Genomic DNA, 18234 nt, shown 5'->3' on the forward strand with positions numbered 1-18234 from the left:
GTGGGATGGATGTGTATTCTATGTTTGTTTTGGAAATGAAATAGTAAAAAAAATTAGTTTTGAGATATCTAGTAATATGAAATAAGAGGCGAAATGATCAGGGGGTGTTTCTTTCTTCTTTTTCAGCTTCATAAAATCAAGTAATCAGATATTTACTAGTAACTTGTAATTTTATAAGGTATAAATGATGTTTTGGACAGTGGGCATTTAGCCTGTAGAATACCATGGAGGTCATATAGTTAAATATAGTGGTTCAATTTTCAAAAAGGGCTTGATGGTATAAAGTCTAATAACAGTAGCAGCAGAGCATGCCTGGAGAAGGGCAATCAAATCTCATGATTTGAGACATAAGCACATTACCTGTAGCATCTGGAAAGGCCTCGTTCCTCTCTGTCACCTGCAAAGCTTTCTGCAATTAGTAAGGTTCACTCTGGTTATTTGTATTTGTGCCTATTTTGTTTTTGGCATTGCTCCTAGCAGTTGTTAGGGGTAGGATACAGTCTCCTGTATGGCATCATGTCATACAGAACACACAGAACAGTGCCCTGCTTCCCTGTGCTGCTGCTGCCTTGAATGACACCAGCAGGGTCTGAAACAAAAGATCCTGGTGATGGGATGCTGTGAGAGCACAAAATTGCCTGAGCCAACATCAAATACAAGTGAACTTGAAGGGTTTTTGCACATTACTTTGAGAATTAATGCAACTCTTTTGTAAAAGTCAGTTGTTATAGTTCACACAGAAAACTCCCATCTCTTATAAGCAGCAGTAAGATAATTGAATGCATGAAGAAGGCAATTTCTCTTGACATAAAATGGAAGTGTATTTTATATCTGATTTTTGCTTTAGCTTTTTATTTCTGTGGTTTGCTCTAAATAACAACAGCTGGTTAAAATATTTTATTTAAAGTGCAATATGAGGAGTATATACAGAGTATAAATATATACAGAGTTAAATCCTATGTGAGGTCCTCCTTTGTAAATAAAACCTATAGGAATGAATTTAGATGCAGTTTCCTCTTAGTCAGGAAATCAGGAAAGAGTAACATGTTTCAGCAGATAGAAAAACATTGTATTAACCCTTAATAAATCAAAGGAAGACAAAAAGATGGCTTCTGAGACTGAAGGCCTGAATTATAGTGTCGGATGTCTCCTAAGTTTGAAGTCCTGGATGACTTCTCCAAAGGGGAGTGCTGAAGGGGCTGGGGCAGGCTGTGAGCAGGCCTGTGCCATGTAGTTCCATGTGCAGCTTCTCTGGGAACAGAGCTTGAAATCTGAGTTTCAGCATTTTAAAATGTATTTTACATTCTATTTTATAACTTTCCACAGAGTCCATAAAAGTCAAGGTCAAATTGAAGGAATAAAGGAAGGTGTTTATTTTAAATTATTGAGGACAAAGACATCAGTATGGAAATTTTTTACTGCTTATATGGTTGCAGCTTCTTTTTATTGAACTTGTTAAACTGTTTGGAGGTAATCAGAAAATGCGTGTAGGAATCAAGCTCAGACCAAGCGAATAAATTTGATTAATGGAGTGCTGATAAAGACAGGAGGCTGAGATGATGGTTCCAGTAGTGATATGATACAGAGGACAAAGGCCACAACATTGTAAAAAGGGAAGAAAAATTTATACTTTACTTTAAATGAAGGTACTGCTGATCTGAAATAAACAGCCTTGTGACCCAGGAGTCAGAGTTATAGAAAGTTAGCCTTTTGAAAAATCAAGGATATTAATTTTCTTTTCTAGCTCAGTTTCTAACAAAGCATTGTTGTAAAACACTGAAGAAAATTCTGCAGTTATGCTTTTGCAGTTTCATTTTGTCTGGATAGATAGCCACATTTATTAAAATCACACTTCTTACAAGAAAAATTAAAAAGTGTCTTACACTGCACTTTTTCTTAATTAAAAACTCAATCTGACAAGAAAAAATTCAAAATATACATTATTCCCATTGAAAATTATATATCAAACATTGTCATTAATCAGCCCTTTTACTAGAATTTTAATGATGTTACTCGGGTTATAAAGGAAACATCCCTGTCTGTGTTTGGGGTTTTTTAGGAAAAATTGCAGTTATTTAAGCTTTTCTCAATGAAAAACACAACTGCACTTTTTTCATTTAGGAAGATGGGGAAAGTAAGATATCTTCAGTTATTCAAAGATGTCCATATGGAAAATGAAAACATAATGATGAAATTTTTCATCCAAAAAAGGCAAAGCAGCAGAAAAATCAATAATATGCTGGCTAGAACCCTTAGCTGAGATGTGAGAAATTCAGCTGCATTCACGACCTCGTACCAGGCAAGTGCAGGCACTGGTTAGAGCAGGCAGCCTGAGTGCAGTGTGTGTGATTTAAATCCAGCCACAGGAACTTCTCATCCTAATCTCACTTTATCTTCCCTGGAGAGAAATGGTTAATTTTAGGGCTTAATTCATCTGACCTATTTGTGATGCCTGCTTCACAACAAGATGAATTGTAGCCTTGAGTAGATCATGTCAAGTGTGAAGGGAGCGTGGAGTGATTAGCTCAGGAATAGACGGCTGCGTTCAATCCCTGCTTGCAGCCTCTGACAAAAGCACAGAGTGCAGGAGGACTCTGCCTGTGGAGCTGGAGCCTCAGCACCCCTCACCTGCTGTGCCAGATGCTCCAGGTGAGCTGAAGGGATCTCACATACATTCCCACATATTTAATTTCCACAAACCATCTGGGGACCAATAAAACAACATTTTCCAAAGGAGAGAGCTTTATGAGAAAGCTGCACAGCTCCGAGTTCATTTCTATTCTAGTGTGACTATCTGCTTCACTGAAAGGATCATAAAGGAGGAGGGAGCACACATGCATTCAGCAGCCTTGCCAAAAGTAGAATAAACATTTCTTGATTTGGGGAGATGAAATTTCAAATGTCCTCCTCTGAGTGACCACATTATGGAAAGAATATCAGTTTTGTTTGTCAGTGTTATTTCCTGTTCTCGAGTTGCTTAATATGCTCTCATTTTTGCAACACAGCTCACAAGGAAAAGAATTCTTGGTGTAGTGCTTCTCCTCTTTCTTTGCATCAGAAATCTGCTCTTTCAAGAAAGCTAAAACACCAACAAACATGCAGGAGCTGAAAGTGCCTAGCTAAACATTTCAGCAGGTTGAGGCAAAAAAGGGTTTTTGTCTGTAAGGAAGGTTTGCATGTTTCCTGTCTCAAGCCAGCTGAACACACTGCTGTGCAAAAGGGGTTTTTACTAAAGCTTTTACCTTTTTTGCTTTGAAAACCAGATTTTCAGCCTTTCCAACACATTTTAAGGGTAGAGAGCTTCTTTTTTTCTCTGAACAGGTTAGGTAACTTTTTTTTGCCACATTTTTTTTCTCAAGTAATTATACTTTAGGGGCCCTATGTTGCATTTTTTTCTGCCTGGAATTGCTTTTAGAGCAACTGGAAGGCCTACTGAATGGGGTTGCTTGGTGCTTTCCCTTCTCTGTTTTTTCCTCAAATGCTTTCACTTCACTTAAATCCTGCCTATTTGTCTATTACCATAGAAAACTTTATATACTGGCATGTTTTGGACTTTTTGCCTAACACTGAATTTATTTTTCTGTGTGGAAAGTGCTAGTAGGAAAATACTGTAGTTGTTTCACCTGTATGAAATAGCTGAAAGATTGTTTGTAATAAGTATAAGTAAGAAAGTAAGATAGTGTATTCCAACCAGGTAGGACAAAGAAGGGGATGAGAAAAGGAAATGCAAATGAAATTGCCTCTTTTTTTTTTTTTTTTTTTGTCATCCTCTTGTGGTATTATGTAGATCCCCCAGCCAGATGGCTACTGGCTATAAGCTGTGCGTGGATTCACAGGATTTTAACTCCTCTGTTGGTTTCCCATCTGTCATAAACTCAGAAGCTGCAATCCAGAGACTGACATGAATGTCAGTGTCTTCTTTAGCACACCAAAACCATTGTGGCTCACAGGCTGCAATAAGAGCACGAATGAAGACAGGACAGTCTGTGGTTTAACAGCCATGCTGCTAGGCTGGACAGGACAATGTCTTGCAGTTGGCTTAGAGTAGTGCTTTAAATTAGTTTGACCACTGTGGTGGCAGCAGTCTCCAACAAACAATACTTGAAAAGTCTCCTCAAAAGTTTTTTTCTGTTGGAACTAAGCAAAGATTGTAAACCTGCAGCTGATTTCAGTAGGAAATCTCATGTCTAAAAATAAATAAAAGACTATTTGCAACAGAAAAAGGTGGTAAACGTCAGAATCTCTCAGCACTGGGAGAACAGATGTGAAGCATTTAAAAACAAAACCTTTTTTGTATTTCTTCAGTTTAAAATGACAAGTTTAGTATCCCGTAGGTTTTCCTTCAGCATGTCATCACTTGGATGAACATATTCTGTTTCTATTAATAAAGGTGAAAACAGTGAAAAGCATCTTCGATTTCATAGTATTGGGTAAAATAAGGCATTGGTCACTTGTGGTCACCTACCAGGGCTCAGTGTCACCGAAACAAAGAAAACTTGCTCCTTGATGTAAAGGGAGCTCTCATAGTCTCACTTTATGTCTTGTCATACTCAAAAGAGCGAAATGAAAAATTAAATTAAATCTCTAGGAAGCAGGCATGAACAAGTGAGAAACAGGGGGTGGGCACACTCTATAAACAATTTTAGAAGGAATCTTAGCAGTTTAAGTGTATCAAAGAGAAGCAGCCATATAAGCCTGTAAGGAAATCACTACTATTATAGAGTCCTCCCAGATTTAGACTTGGTGTTCTTCATTAATGGATTTGACTTAGACAAGAAGAAAAGCTACACCCTTGTGAGAAAATAACCCCTTTCCTGAGGAGTAGCTGTCTGAAATCAAGCAATCTGGTAATCCAGCTTCAAAAAACCTGTCAGGAGCAAATTACCCTCTCCATTTCCACTTAGCATTCAGTCCTGTAGGACAGGGAGCAGCTTAAGAGGATGATGAAGTGTTAGACTGGGTTTCAGGTGGTTTCTAGTGCTTGGTGAAGTAGCCCCAAGTTAAATGCCTCGTTCAACATCAGGCATCACAACTGGAGTATTTCAGGCAGGTGCTTCAACAGCACAGTGGACTCCAGGTCTTCTGCCTAGGTTGAAAGAACCCCACATGATGAAATAAGATATTGATTGGAAAGATTGCCAGAACTCCTGTGTTTTGTTTCCTGCAGAATAGTGTATTGTAAATCCAGATTCCAAGTTGTTCCAAGTTCCAAACCAACAGGTTTGGCCTTTGTGATAACACCATAATGTAATGATATTTTTGCAGTTCATTTTCTTTGCATTACGCAGAAAAGATTTTTGCAGAAATCACAACAGGAGGCTGTATTTCATGAATGACATTTTCTAAAATTTAGGAGAAGATGATTGTAGGATTAGTTAATTTTTCTGGGCTTTTACTTCTGTTGGTAGCCAGAGGGATGGAACACTATTCAGTGATGCCCTGCACATCTAGGAATTTCCCCCACCCTGCAGGGCTAAGTCTCAGTGTCAGAGCTCCCCATCATTCATCTGCATTCAGCTTAAAGGAGTAAAATAAAACCCCAGCCAAGTGCTGGCAGTAGTGAAAACTGAAATAATCTGAAAAATGAAGTCCTAGTTTTGCTGACAAAATTATTAATCCCATGTTTCAGTGTCCAAAGGAAATGGCTGAGAATAGAACAGTATGGTCCTGTTGCCTTTAATAAACCTCAGTCCTAGATAATGATAGAGCAGGAAGAGCTCTGGAGTGTTCAGGGGTAATGTCCTCCCCAAAGGGCCTTTGTGATCTGCTCTCTGCCATCGACATCACCATCATCAGTGCTTGAAGAAATAGGTTTCAGATGCACCCGCCCGAGGAGACCCAGAGCATCATTCTGCAAGTCGGAAGTGCCAAAATTCCAGAGCAGCACAGGGCTCTTTGCAGCTCCAGCACATGCCATGGACATGCACATGAATATATTAGCAAGCCACTGGTCAAGGTATTCATTTTACCAAAGAAATGGTACAGAACAGATATAACATGCAGGAATCAGGCTGATGCGAAATGGATTTTCAGGAAAAAAAATGTGTAATTCTGTTCACTCACAACTGGCCCTCCAGAAGCCTTGGCAAGAATTCTCTGCATTAAAAAATAAAGACATGTAAGTTGGCTTCAGGTAAGAGAAGATGAGAAATGGGAGTTGGAAGCATCTGACAGTTATAGGTAATAGAAAATATATAAAAAAGACATCACACTAGAACTCCCACCAAGGTCTTTGAAACAGCTCAACAAATTTGAGCGTGTAGTCCCAGATTACAATGTTGGGAAAAACTCTGTGCCAGAAAAACCCATTTCCCAACCTCTGCCACCCAATGAGCCACACCAAGAGCTGGTTATAAAGTTAAGTGGTATATTCCTCCCTCCTGCTTTTAAAGAGCATATAGGAAGGACATACCAACCTGAAATGATAGGATGAGGCTTTCTTGATATCAGCTATTACCAGGTTTGCTGAGAAACTGGTGTTATCTGAAGTAATGGCAACATACTTCCATCATCTGCTCTGATCTTTGGAAGATCTTTCTTTGTTTGAGTAATGTTTTGACTTTTAAGGTTTCTCTTTACAAGGTTTATGGTTTTGAAACTTATTTTCTTCATTTTTTCCATTTGTTAACTTTTGTAGCAAAGATAAAAAGGAAAGGATCATGATTATACTCAGCTGTTTTCCACTTCAGGATTTGTTTAGTTATGAATGCAGTTGTTTTTCACTGTACATTGGTTTTCATGAAAACTGCTGTTCTCACGTCTGTAAATTGTCCTCTAGGCAAGCTTTGTCCTTGTCCAGACAAGAATGTTTTGGGGGGAGAGCTGAGGGCAGTCTGAAGTGCAAACTTAATAAATTACCTGCTTTTGAGGTATAAAAATATAGGACTAGACCTTAGAGATGGATAGGGATTATGCTTCACTAGGAAGTGATGATGGAGTTGGTTTGGGGCAGGATGAGAGGAAAGCCGTGTAGGAATGAGTGTAATTAGTGAGTTTGGGTACTGCCTATGAAGGAGAGAACATGTGCTCCAAATATACTTCAGATTGTACTTTTAAGCCAGATGTCTGTGCCCAACCTAGGAAATACATTCTCTAAAAAACATAGAAGAGAAAGCTAAGCAAGATGAGCACTAGGGCAAAGGCTTCCACTTCCACCATGCATTGTTCTTTCTCTTGATGAACTGTCCCACAGTTCATGTGGGAGAGCATTGACTGAAACTTTCAGGTCCATTATTTCTGATATTCACCTTGAATTTCAGAAGCAGGATCTAAAGCTCAGGTTTTACAATTTGATCCTCTCCCTGCCTGAAAGTTTCTTTTGATTAATGTTGTAGAAGCATGTAAGCTTTGGCAGTGTTTTTCTTAGGCTCATCTTACCTGCATTACAGATCAATGTGTTTTAATGCTCTAAGTTCTGAGTGTATTTCTGAAAGTTTCCAAGGGTAAGCCCAGGCATATTTGCCTTGAAGGAGCTTTAGTTTGGAAACCTTAGTTGGTTCAGAATTGTGCTTGTTTTCTTTATATAGTACCAGCTTTCCCAGAGATGACTGTTGACAAGAGAAAGTCTGCTCTGAGCTAATGTTGCTTGTGGCCTGATTGCTGGAGAAAAGTGGTCATGCCTGCATAACACACTCACTTTTAAAATAATTCAATATCTGAGCAGTTTTACAAGTTCTGTAGCTGTGCTTTTATTTATAGAGAGGGAGAGGCCAAAAAGAAGAGCTTTGAAAGAAACAAGTTCAGGCAGACTTTGTTTTTGTCAAGGAGCAACAAAAATTGATTCAGCTGCCTTCTGTCAATAAAAATGCACCCTGGTAGAGGAATAGTTGTTACAAACATCTAAGGTTTAGGTCCCGTTGCTACCACCAGAATCACAATTTGTACTTTAAAGATAGTGTCAGTTGTGTGTAGTTCAGAAAAAGAGAAAAAAACCCCAGCAAATTGGAATCTCACATTAAACTGGAAAAAAGTCAACATCAGCTCTGTGTTATACCATATAGCTTACATAATCTGCAATGAATTTATCTTTTTCATGATTTGTACTTTTCCATACATTCATGATTCTTTGACCTGGAAAATGTATCTCTCTTTCTCATTGTTTATTGTGAAACTGACCCTGTGCAGAATTACATTCCCTGCTAATATACCATGAAAAATCATTTATTTATTTATGTCATCATACCTTATTTATTATACCTTACTTACTGACAGAGAAATTTACTGCATCAGTTCAGCTGAGGCTTACAAAACAACCAAGCTCCTTAGTTTTCAGAGCAGAAAAGAAGATGATGATCAAAAGCTTGCTTTCAGAGAAGGAGCTACTCTTCTCATTTATATTTCTTAGCATTTTCTAAGATGTCTTCCACCTATCATTTTTTATTAGAGGGAGTTGCAGAATCAAAGTGGCATCTATTTATCATCCAAACTGAAATTCCAGCCCTCACCATCAGCCTTCTTTGGCCATGATTTTTCCTGTTTTACGAGCAAGTGAGCATTGGAGCCTGTCAGGATGCATAGCTGCATTAATCATCTCTGCTCACTACAGCCAAGGGAGAGGACAGGAAGCATCTATTTACTAAGGGCTTGTCTACATAGAGAAACAGCCCAGGCTGCTCATTAGTAGTTAACTCCTTGCAGGGATTCTCCTTGAGCATCTTTCAGTGGTTTAGCTTCAGGCTGCTTTGGAAAATATGGGATTTGGTAGTGGGTGGAGTTAAACCACAGAAAGCCTGTGTTAGTGTGCAGTGTGGGTTCAGAACATGATCCTATCTCCATGTGTCATTTAATCTTCTGTAACTGACCCTCTTTATGCTCTTAGTCTGTGGGAAGTGGAAGGTAAAACATTTTGGTTGAAGCCCCTCTCATCAAGGCAGGTGTGTGTGGCTTGCTTGTGTCCATGTGCATTTGTACAGGGGAGCCCAGAGTGCTGCTGACAGCAGCCTGGGTGCAAACATTATTTTTGATAACTCCCTCAAAAAACAAATCTGACTAGACCTCATTTTTTTGTGTGATAGAGGACAAAAAATGTGTAAGATGATCCTTTTACACCTTGAATGAGCCATGTATTATTTAGTGATGTTGAAGTTACTCGTGTTGGACCATCTTTTGTATAGAAACTTCCTTTGCCCCAAGATGAGTAGTCTTTGGAGATGAACAGCTTAAAATATATTTAATATTAGTCTAGTACATTATCATACTGAGAATAAGAGGCTTTGTTACTATGAAAGCTGAAGTTTATCTTCATGATAAACTTGCATCATGTTGCAAGAACTGTGTTTTTAAAATAACTTACACTAGTGCAAGTTTCATTGTGGAAAGCATTTAGCATAACCCAATTTTGTTAATTAGCCTTAAACCAAACTAAATTGCTTTTTTTAGAAGTTCAGAAGTTTGATAAATGCATTAACAGTGTATGCATTTTCAGTGGTCATATAAAATCGGAGTAGAATAGAAAAGAAAAGAATATTTCAGTTGTAAGAGTCCTACAGTAATCATTTAGTCCAACTGCCTGACCACTTCAGAACCGACCAAAAGTTAAAGCATGTTATTAAGGGAAAATGCCAAATAACTCTTAAACACTTAGAGGCTTGAACCACCTCTCTAGGAAGCCTGTTCCAGTGTTTGACCACCCTGCAGGTAAAGAAATGCCTCCTGATGTCCAGTCTAAACCTCCCCAGAACTGCTTTGAAACATTATTTTCTCAGTAAAACATAAACTTGGTTCTTGATGTTCCTATGTAACTGTTAATTCTCTTACTGGCTATAAAAACTAACTCTCTATGCATTGAATACCAGTTAAAAGTTGAAATATTAAGGAAAATACTGCTTATTTTAGAGGATCAATGTGGAACCTTGTCTTAACACAGATCCATAGCAAAAAATATAGTATGAGCTTCAGCTTACCAAGCCTGAAGTACCCAGAGTAAAGCATGATGACCATCACCAAAAAAGTCATTTGTAAGAAGCTGGTGTAGCTACATTGCTGGTTACAGCTTTGGCTCTTTGCTTTCAGCTCTTTCAGCTATGTTACTTTCTTTGACAGCTATGCTTTTCTTTTTTCCAAACTTGCATTGCTAGATAAAGTTTTATTCAGTGATTTCTGCCAGACAGGAACAAAGGATTGTTTCTTTCAAATGTTATAATGGCATTTGCTGTTGTCTCTGGAATTCCAGACTGGGATTGGCTGGATAGGCAGCAGAATGCATTTCAAGTACATATATTTGTACTTGATAGCCTACAAGACCACTTTGACAGCCTTTTTTTTGGAGTATATGGCTATTATTCAGTCTTTCTCAGCATCTTGTGTTGATACTTCATATCAGATTTTGTTATACTCTGTTTGCACTTACACTTCTAGAAATTCTCTTTTGGGATGGCACCTCAATATCTGTGTCAAGTTCTCTCTAACAGAGTGAGTTAATTAAACAGGAAAGTCCAAGTTTGGCTACAAAAGAAAAACAAAGAGTTCTACCATTTATATATTGATGATTCAAAATGTCTGAACTTAACATTCAACTGCTGTGTGCCTTAGCCCCAGTGAAGGACACTTACTTAATCATTATGAATGGAATACAATACAAATGAAATAAATGCAGAATCAGGGATTAAAATAGACCTTGCACATATGTGTAGTAAAAGTATTCTTGGGGCCTTTAATTCTGTAATGTCCTTGGCTCAGATTTCTGCAGTGGCTCACTGCCATCCTGAAATGGCACAAGGTAAAAGCAAAAGCTTTTATGTATTCTGTGTACAGGAGTTGGGGAAAAAATTAAATTGCAGAGAGAACAAAGCAAAACATTACAGTTTTATATTCGTGCAGTCCTGTTTTGTGTCTGTACTGCACTTCAGGGGGCTATGCAAAACCTCACTCAAAAAGTGGCATAACATCGAGGTTACAAACCTTGCAGTTGGGAAATGCAGAAGGTGGAACTGCACAGATCAGCAGGGATATTGTACTTGCACATGGGAAATATTTAGGGTAATTATGCTAATAAACTTTCCTCTTTTGAATAGACTGTGTAGACCTTAAGCTAACAGTGAAATAAAAAGATTTTCATTAGGAATGACACACATTCAACATGCAAAAATCTGTGTTTTAATAACTTCCAAAATGATAGCATTACAGCCTGAACTGATCTCCTAATTACAAAAACTTTACAACCAACAAACAAAGCCAAAAAAACCTGAAGAATTCAGTAACTTTTATTAATTTATAATCTTATTTTCTGAGTTTAGTTTAATTAACAAAGAAATTTTGCCTATTTCAGTTGCAAGCCTTTGTTAATCTTTCTGTTTCACTCACATCACTCAACACATCCCTAAGTTTTTCATTGTGAGGATGTGGCAATCAGACAGCAATTGAAAGTTTACTCCAAAAACCTGGAAAGTCAGCAGAAAGGCATTTGTTGATTTTACTGGATTGGGATTTAAGTCCAAAATAAATATCTAATATACCAAACCACTTGCTTATTCTTCAAGATTTGAAAATTACTTTGTATGCAAAATCTTTGTTTCTGATAAACCTCAGTCTTACAAAAGAGAGTCTCCTGCTACCAGGTGCCCGGCAAATCTTTGGTTATGCCTATAATCTTGCACACTCATGAAGACAAATAAATGGTAAGCAAAATATGGATTTTCTCCTACCAAAAGCTTTGTCCTCACCCTAGCAGCTTCTCTCCATATTTTTTGATCACCAGCTATGGAAGGCAGATGTGAAATTAAGCAGTCTCTTGTTTTTGCCCCATGCATGACCTATGTTGCTGCTCAATCAAGACATTTTCACCTGTACCTTTCCTATGTAAAAATAGAATAATTACCACTTTTAATCACAATTGTTGTAGGAGGGGAAGACTAAGAGTTCACACTCCCACTACACCGGAGATGAAAGATATGATTTAACAGCAGTTTAAATTGTAAACTAAATTTTAAGCTTGCAGAAGTTCACAGTATAATGGAGATCTGTATGAAGTCCAGGGACCCAAACTCTGCATCAATTTGCAAATATGTATTTTAATGGTAGATTCCAAGAACAAAACTAGACATTTGGAACTCTTTGTACTGCTCATATATGCAGTTTTATACCTACTATAAAGAGTTACACTTTAAGAAACACTAGACCCCATATTATAAAGTACTTATAAATATGAAATTGAGCCTGTGTTTAACTTCCCAAACCACCCAAACTCAGCATGAAAGCCACAAAAACTAGAACTGAGCCTAGCTTCTTCCTGCTTTTGAGCCTAAAATCTTTCAGAGTGTATTGTGGGAGAAACAGAAATAGCCCCTTTTGGTCAGTGAGGCCAAAAGGCAGCAACCAATAGCTGAGCAGTGGCAAGGATCAACTCCTGAAACCTTCTTTCCATTGCAATTAAGTGCACACAAGGTCCCAGCCAAGTGGTGGCTGATAGCAGGGATGGAGTTTAACCTGTTTGACTTTGCTCTGGAAGGGCTGAGCACCACAGGTAGCCTCACTTAGAGTGAAGTACAAAAACAAGGTTTAACAAGCTACCGCTTGTCAGCTCTTAATTAGCAGCTCCCATCAGAGCAGCAGCACCCAACTGCAACGCCGTCTGCTTCAGTGCAAAGTCCACATTACTAGTCAAGTTTTCAGAAGCATCACATTTTGCTTGGACAATGGTGTTTAACAGCTACCACGTGGCAGGATTTGACTACTTGGACTTTTTTCTGTGTGCAGGGAGAGTTTCTAGCTAAACTCAGTACTTGATAGTATCTGCTAAATGGGATGCAAGCAGCGGGTCAGGAGGTTCCCTGGGCGTGCTGCAAGGTGATTTTTGTTTATTGTGACTTGCAGTTCAGATTTCCATATCCAGCATTCTTGCAGCAGACAGCTGCACAGTGTTTGGTTCAGCCAAGTGTGTGCTGATGACTGGTGGCCTTGTTGTTGTGACAGTGTCTGAGGCTGTGCTGGGCACCTGGGCAAGATAAGCCCTGCTGTGTGTGTTATCTCTTGTGCTCACAAGATAAAGCACAGGTTGTTGAGCCTGCCTGTGAGAAGTGTGGGGAGCATTTGGCTCTTGAGGAAAAGCCAAATGTATACAGTAAAGCGGTTGTCAAAATGTGTTTAGGACATCAAAGAGCTATTCAAAATACAATATACAGTAAAACCATAAGCAGAGTGCATGAGGAAAAGTTAGAGAGCTGAAAATTGAGAGCATAAATAGTTTGCTTTGAGCCCTGTGTGAGTGAGTGTGTGATGGAAGTGTGTGGGCTGGTGCATCAGCCACACAAAACTTTCTCTGTTAGGAGGATATTTCTTATATTCTGCAGGTCTCATGGATGCCTACAAAATCTAAGACAGATCCTGCTGATATAAATTCCTAGATTTTCAGTCATATGTGTTTGTCAGCCTTTCTCTCAGAAGCTGTATCCTACCATAAACTTGCTAACAAAACATGACAGAGGTGGCATGGAGCAAATAATTTTGTATGGACAGGGTGTACCATAGCTAAATGAGCATAGTGCCCAGCAAATCAGACAAAGGAATTGAATGTTTACTTCAGCTTAATTGAATGTATATTTCAGCTTTTAGTTTTTCTTTCCAGGATTTTTAAATGAATGCTATAACAAAAGAAGAGAATGAGTAACATTTTCAAGCATTTACCTGTAAATGTACAATTCAGTATTGTGGTTTTAAAGAGTCTCTGGACTTCAAACTTCTTTAAAAGACTGCATGGGTGAATCAGCCTCTTTGGATACTTAACCTCTCTGAGCCATAGATTTTTACATATACTCACACGCACTGCATGTTTATGCTTGTTCTCTCCTGTGTGTGTGTGAACCCACATATAAGTAAATAATCAGGAGTGATAAATACAGATTCAAGACTCTAACGTGTCTCCTTGTAAAATGTAATTTACTATTTGCATGAATAAGTTGTTCCTGTGGAGATGCTGGGAGGATTTTCTGTTGCTTGGAAGTAGCACACGAAGGCATTGTATGAGCTATTAACAGTAAAATACAAGTTTCCTTTAAAATATTGTAATAATATACAAAACTGCTTATATTTTTGCAGGAGTGCAGGGAGTAGACTGTTGTGGTTAGTTTTACTGTAGAGGTAGAGTGACTGCAATGAACAACAAGAAATGTGCTACAATCTTTTAAACTTTTTCTGTAATGTAAGAAGACTCTATTTTTTCTACACCATGCAATTAAAAGATTAAAATAACAGTAAAGTAGTCTGGGCTTTTGGAAAAAAACCCCTGTTTTTGTATTTTTGGCAGTATGGTGTGTAAGAGCTGCTCTTTCAGTAGTAGAGTGTCAACTCTTGAGTTGAAAAAAGTGCCCTTCAATAGTAAACCAAAGTTATGAAAGTGAAAGGTATATTCTTTGAAGGCAGAACACCTGCTAAAATTATTTCATCTTGAATAAAAAAAAGGAGGGAAATAGGACAGGTATGGTTGCTGTGTCCCGCGTGTATCCCTATTGCTGTTCTTTCCAGGCAAACAGAGGGGAAGAGCCATGGCCGTGCCCGTGTGTGCAGCAGTGGGAGCAGGGAACCATCAGGGGGCACCCACATGGGTTTTGTTTTGGGGGTAACTTCTGGCCCAGTGATGTGACATCCCTGAGGATGCAGGGATGGGAGGTGCCCATCCTGTCCTGAGGGCTCTCAGCCATAGCCCAGAGCATGGCCTGGGAGTGCTTCAAGCCAGCACAGCACAACAAGGATGGGGCAAGGGGCTGGTGGGAGAGTTTGTTCTGAAACCCCATTCCAAAGGGAACAGTGATCCCATAGGGCGCTTGCCACTCTGCAGCCACAGGGCTTCAGGAGCTCGTGGTTACAGGGCTCCTTCACTCTCCATCTCCCTGCCTTCTGCCCTGGAGAAGTGGGAATTCCTAATTCCCAAAGGCCAGCCTTCCCTTTGGCTGCACAGCAGGGCCATGGCACCGTGCAGAGGTGGCAGGTGGCTTCCCCAGGACCCTGCCCTGGGCTGTGCCCTTGGGCACAGGCGTCACGAGGGTGTGAGAGAAAACCCTGCCATCCCCTGTGCTGGGTGTGATGCTGGCACGGCAGCCATATGCTGGGCTGCCAGAAATAGGGGCTATTTTTAAAGGAGTTGGGATTGCTAAATAAACTGAGAACTGGTCTGCTGTTTCACACTGCTCTGGGGGTCAGGAAGGACAAACACTTGCTCCTCGCGTGGGGATGTGATGCTGTGCAAGAGACCCCATGTCCAGCCTGCTGGCGGCCTTATCGTCTGACAGCTTTGGTACAGAGGGTTGGTGGAGGGCTGCAATAAGAAGAATGATCTTTCACTCATGTCTGTGTTAGGAAAGAAGTTTTGTGCTAAAACTATAGTCTGGAAAGATTGTTGCGTTTTGTGTTAAGATCTAACTTCTTTTGTGCTTTACTCGATTTCTCTTGAAAATTAAATTCTACAAATAGTTTTATGTTTCTCTAACAAATTAGCAGGGTTTTTTTTTTTTAACTTGCAGTGGCCTAATGTTCTGTGAAATGAATGCAGAGGAGCTTACAGGGATGAAGTGTCTTTTCCTGCTGTTCCCAATAGAGACTTTCTTTCTCTGAATCACTGTCAGGCGATGCTATCAACTGCTGTCACTCTTAGCTGTATGTCTGTCACATTCCCTCTTATCCTTCCTTCAAAACTGTGTTCTTGGCCTTTTTTTTTTTTTCTGGGAGATCCCTCTAGCTGCCCTTGCTTTAAACCCCAGAGAGAGGAGCTTTCTAAAGCTGAAATGTGGGATCGATGTGTGACCACACCACATCTTCTCATGTGCTGCTCTCGCCTGCCCTTCCCTGATATCTCCTGTAACCAGGATGGCCTCACAGACCTGGGCTTGTACATACCTCTTCACATCATCTTTTTTATTTCCCTTTTTTTTTTTCTTTAAATGGGCTACATGGCATAAAGCATAATGCTATAAAATAATTTCTTATCCTTAATAATGGAATGTTGCCATTCATTTCATTGCCCCTGTAAAGTTAGTGAGTGTCACCGAGCTTATATCAGATCTAAAACTTGAGAGTTCTCTTTGATAAGTACCTGTAGGTCCCATAGACTTGAAAATTACATTGCTGCAACTGATGGAATACTCAAATCTATTTCATTTTCCTGAATTTGAGAGCAGGGACACTTTTAGTACTTAAATTCCCATCTTTAACATTGCACAGATGGTGAAATGTTTTTGCATTTTTTATATTATTTTGGGTTACTGAAGTTAATATTCTGCTAGCTACAAATATCCGCCTGCATACCACAGGGTTCATTCCGAGGACAGAGCTCTAAAATAAATTATAGACCTTGGTAGCACTCATAAATCAGTCATTTTTTCATTGAGAAAGTGGTGGCAATGGAAGAAAGTTATTTAGTGATCAAAATGCATCGTTAAGCTTTTAAAAAGGGATTCTGTGCCTGTAGTGGAGCTGTAGGCGATTTATGGCTTATCTGTACTCATTGCCTCCAGCTTTTGGAAAAATTTGTAAACAAAGCCAGATGCTCATTATGTTCCTGTTCAGGGTTGGTTAGATGGGCAAATGCCATCAGAAGCACTTTGGCCCTGTTGGGTTTTAGCATGTTACAGAAAATGGAACTGCTCCAAAATATTTTTTTAAAGACTTATCATCCATGAAAATATACTTCTAGTTTTTCCTTATAGAATGGACTTTTTTTAAATAGCTGTAAATGATAAGAATATGGAAGGCAATACTCCAAGGACTGTATTTTATATTAAACTGTGTGTCCAGCTTTTTCTCTGTGTCAGAATTTGTGCTTATGCTGTATGATGTAGTCAAGTACCACTCACCCTTTTTAAGGGCTTCAGTCAATGCAGGAGGCTGTGGCAGCTTCAGACTGGGGTAGTTTTGCATTTTTACCAAATTTAGGGAGCCGAGATATGACCTAAATTTGCTATTGATTTAATATATTTTACTGCTTGCCTTTTGTCTTCCGCTTAGGTTACGTGATGTGAAAGGGATTCTTGTAAACTACTTTTTTTCACTTTGTACTGTTCTTTAAGCACTTGAAAACACGTTGTCATATACAAATTCAATGCCTATGCAACAATACATTTTTCCTTATAATCATATTTCAGGTAATTTCTTTTATAATTCTTGCTTTACTTTTGCTGAATTATTTATTTTTATTTTTTTTCATTTCTTGGCTGCAGCTGAGCAGGTGAGCAGGTCATGGCACGCCTAACGAAGAGACGACAGGCAGACACAAAGGCAATCCAGCACCTTTGGGCAGCTATAGAAATAATCCGGAACCAGAAGCAAATTGCAAACATTGACCGCATTACAAAGTAAGTGACCTGCTCCAAAAACAGTCCTGGTGAGGGGGAAGGTTGATGCTATTAAAAGCCCTTGGGGACAGAGATAGTAAACATGGTGAGAGACTGTGAAAGTTACATGCAGTTCTATGCTACTGATTAATTAATTATATATAAAAAAACAAATTTACCAAACTGAGCACCTGAAAATCCAAAATGAGGTTTAATTCATTGAATTGAGATCTTACCCTGTATTTGTTTTGCAGAAGCATCTTTAGGAAATATGTAACATTTCTAGGACTTTAATTGAATTTAGCATTTTGGATTTGATAGCTTGTTCAAAATACAAGAAACAGATATAACACTTGAGGAGAAAAGGGCAATAAAATCCGTAAATAATCTATTTCTTTAGGAAAATATGAGAGGCTGGTGTAGGACTTTTCCAGAAGGCAAAGAGAAATCTGAACTGTTAGGTTGCTCAAATAAATAAGAAGCTCTATTTGCTGAGATGTGCATAAGATGCTAATAAAGCGGACATGACATGATTATTACCTTTGATTAATACTGTCAAAATATTCATCAGAGTGTATGAGGTGCTGGATACACAAAAAAATATAAATTCTTTGTTCTGTGGACCTTACACTGTGTAGAAAGTTCTACAATATTACTTGTAGCAGCCACTGTAAAAAACAGAGGGCTTTGTCCCTCTCTCTGCTTTGTCTGCATTTCCAGGCTGACATGTACGTCACATTTGTCAAAGTAATCAATATGAATAATTTAAAAGAACTAAAGTAACCAGTTGGCAACTCTTCAGTTGCCAGAACCAATGTGAACTGATAATGAAGGCAGAGAGCACTAACGAGGAGAGTTACAAACAGTGCAGGTGACGAACAGAGTGAAAATCATTATAACATGGCCCATGACAAGGGCCCACTGACAGAGTTGGGAAGTTCTGGGGTGGAAGTGACAGGCAAAACTGGATTCATAA

General features: G+C 39.0%; 1 protein-coding gene across 8 annotated transcripts in view; it reads left to right on the forward strand.

Moving 5' to 3' along the window:
- Nucleotides 1-18234, forward strand: part of ZMYND11 (zinc finger MYND-type containing 11) — a 105065-nt gene that overhangs the window by 26802 nt on the left and 60029 nt on the right. For 6 of the 8 annotated variants that reach the window (XM_064703920.1, XM_064703916.1, XM_064703923.1 and 3 more), the window contains exon 2: nucleotides 17145-17279. In XM_064703920.1, the coding sequence (XP_064559990.1) occupies nucleotides 17164-17279 (116 nt within the window). In that variant the 5' untranslated portion in view covers nucleotides 17145-17163. Of the gene's footprint in view, nucleotides 1-15452; nucleotides 15586-17144; nucleotides 17280-18234 lie in introns of those variants that run through there. The other 2 variants (XM_064703921.1, XM_064703917.1) reach the window with 2 other exon arrangements.

This window comes from Zonotrichia leucophrys, chromosome 2 (genome assembly GCF_028769735.1).
Source record: "Zonotrichia leucophrys gambelii isolate GWCS_2022_RI chromosome 2, RI_Zleu_2.0, whole genome shotgun sequence".
NCBI lineage: Eukaryota > Metazoa > Chordata > Aves > Passeriformes > Passerellidae > Zonotrichia > Zonotrichia leucophrys.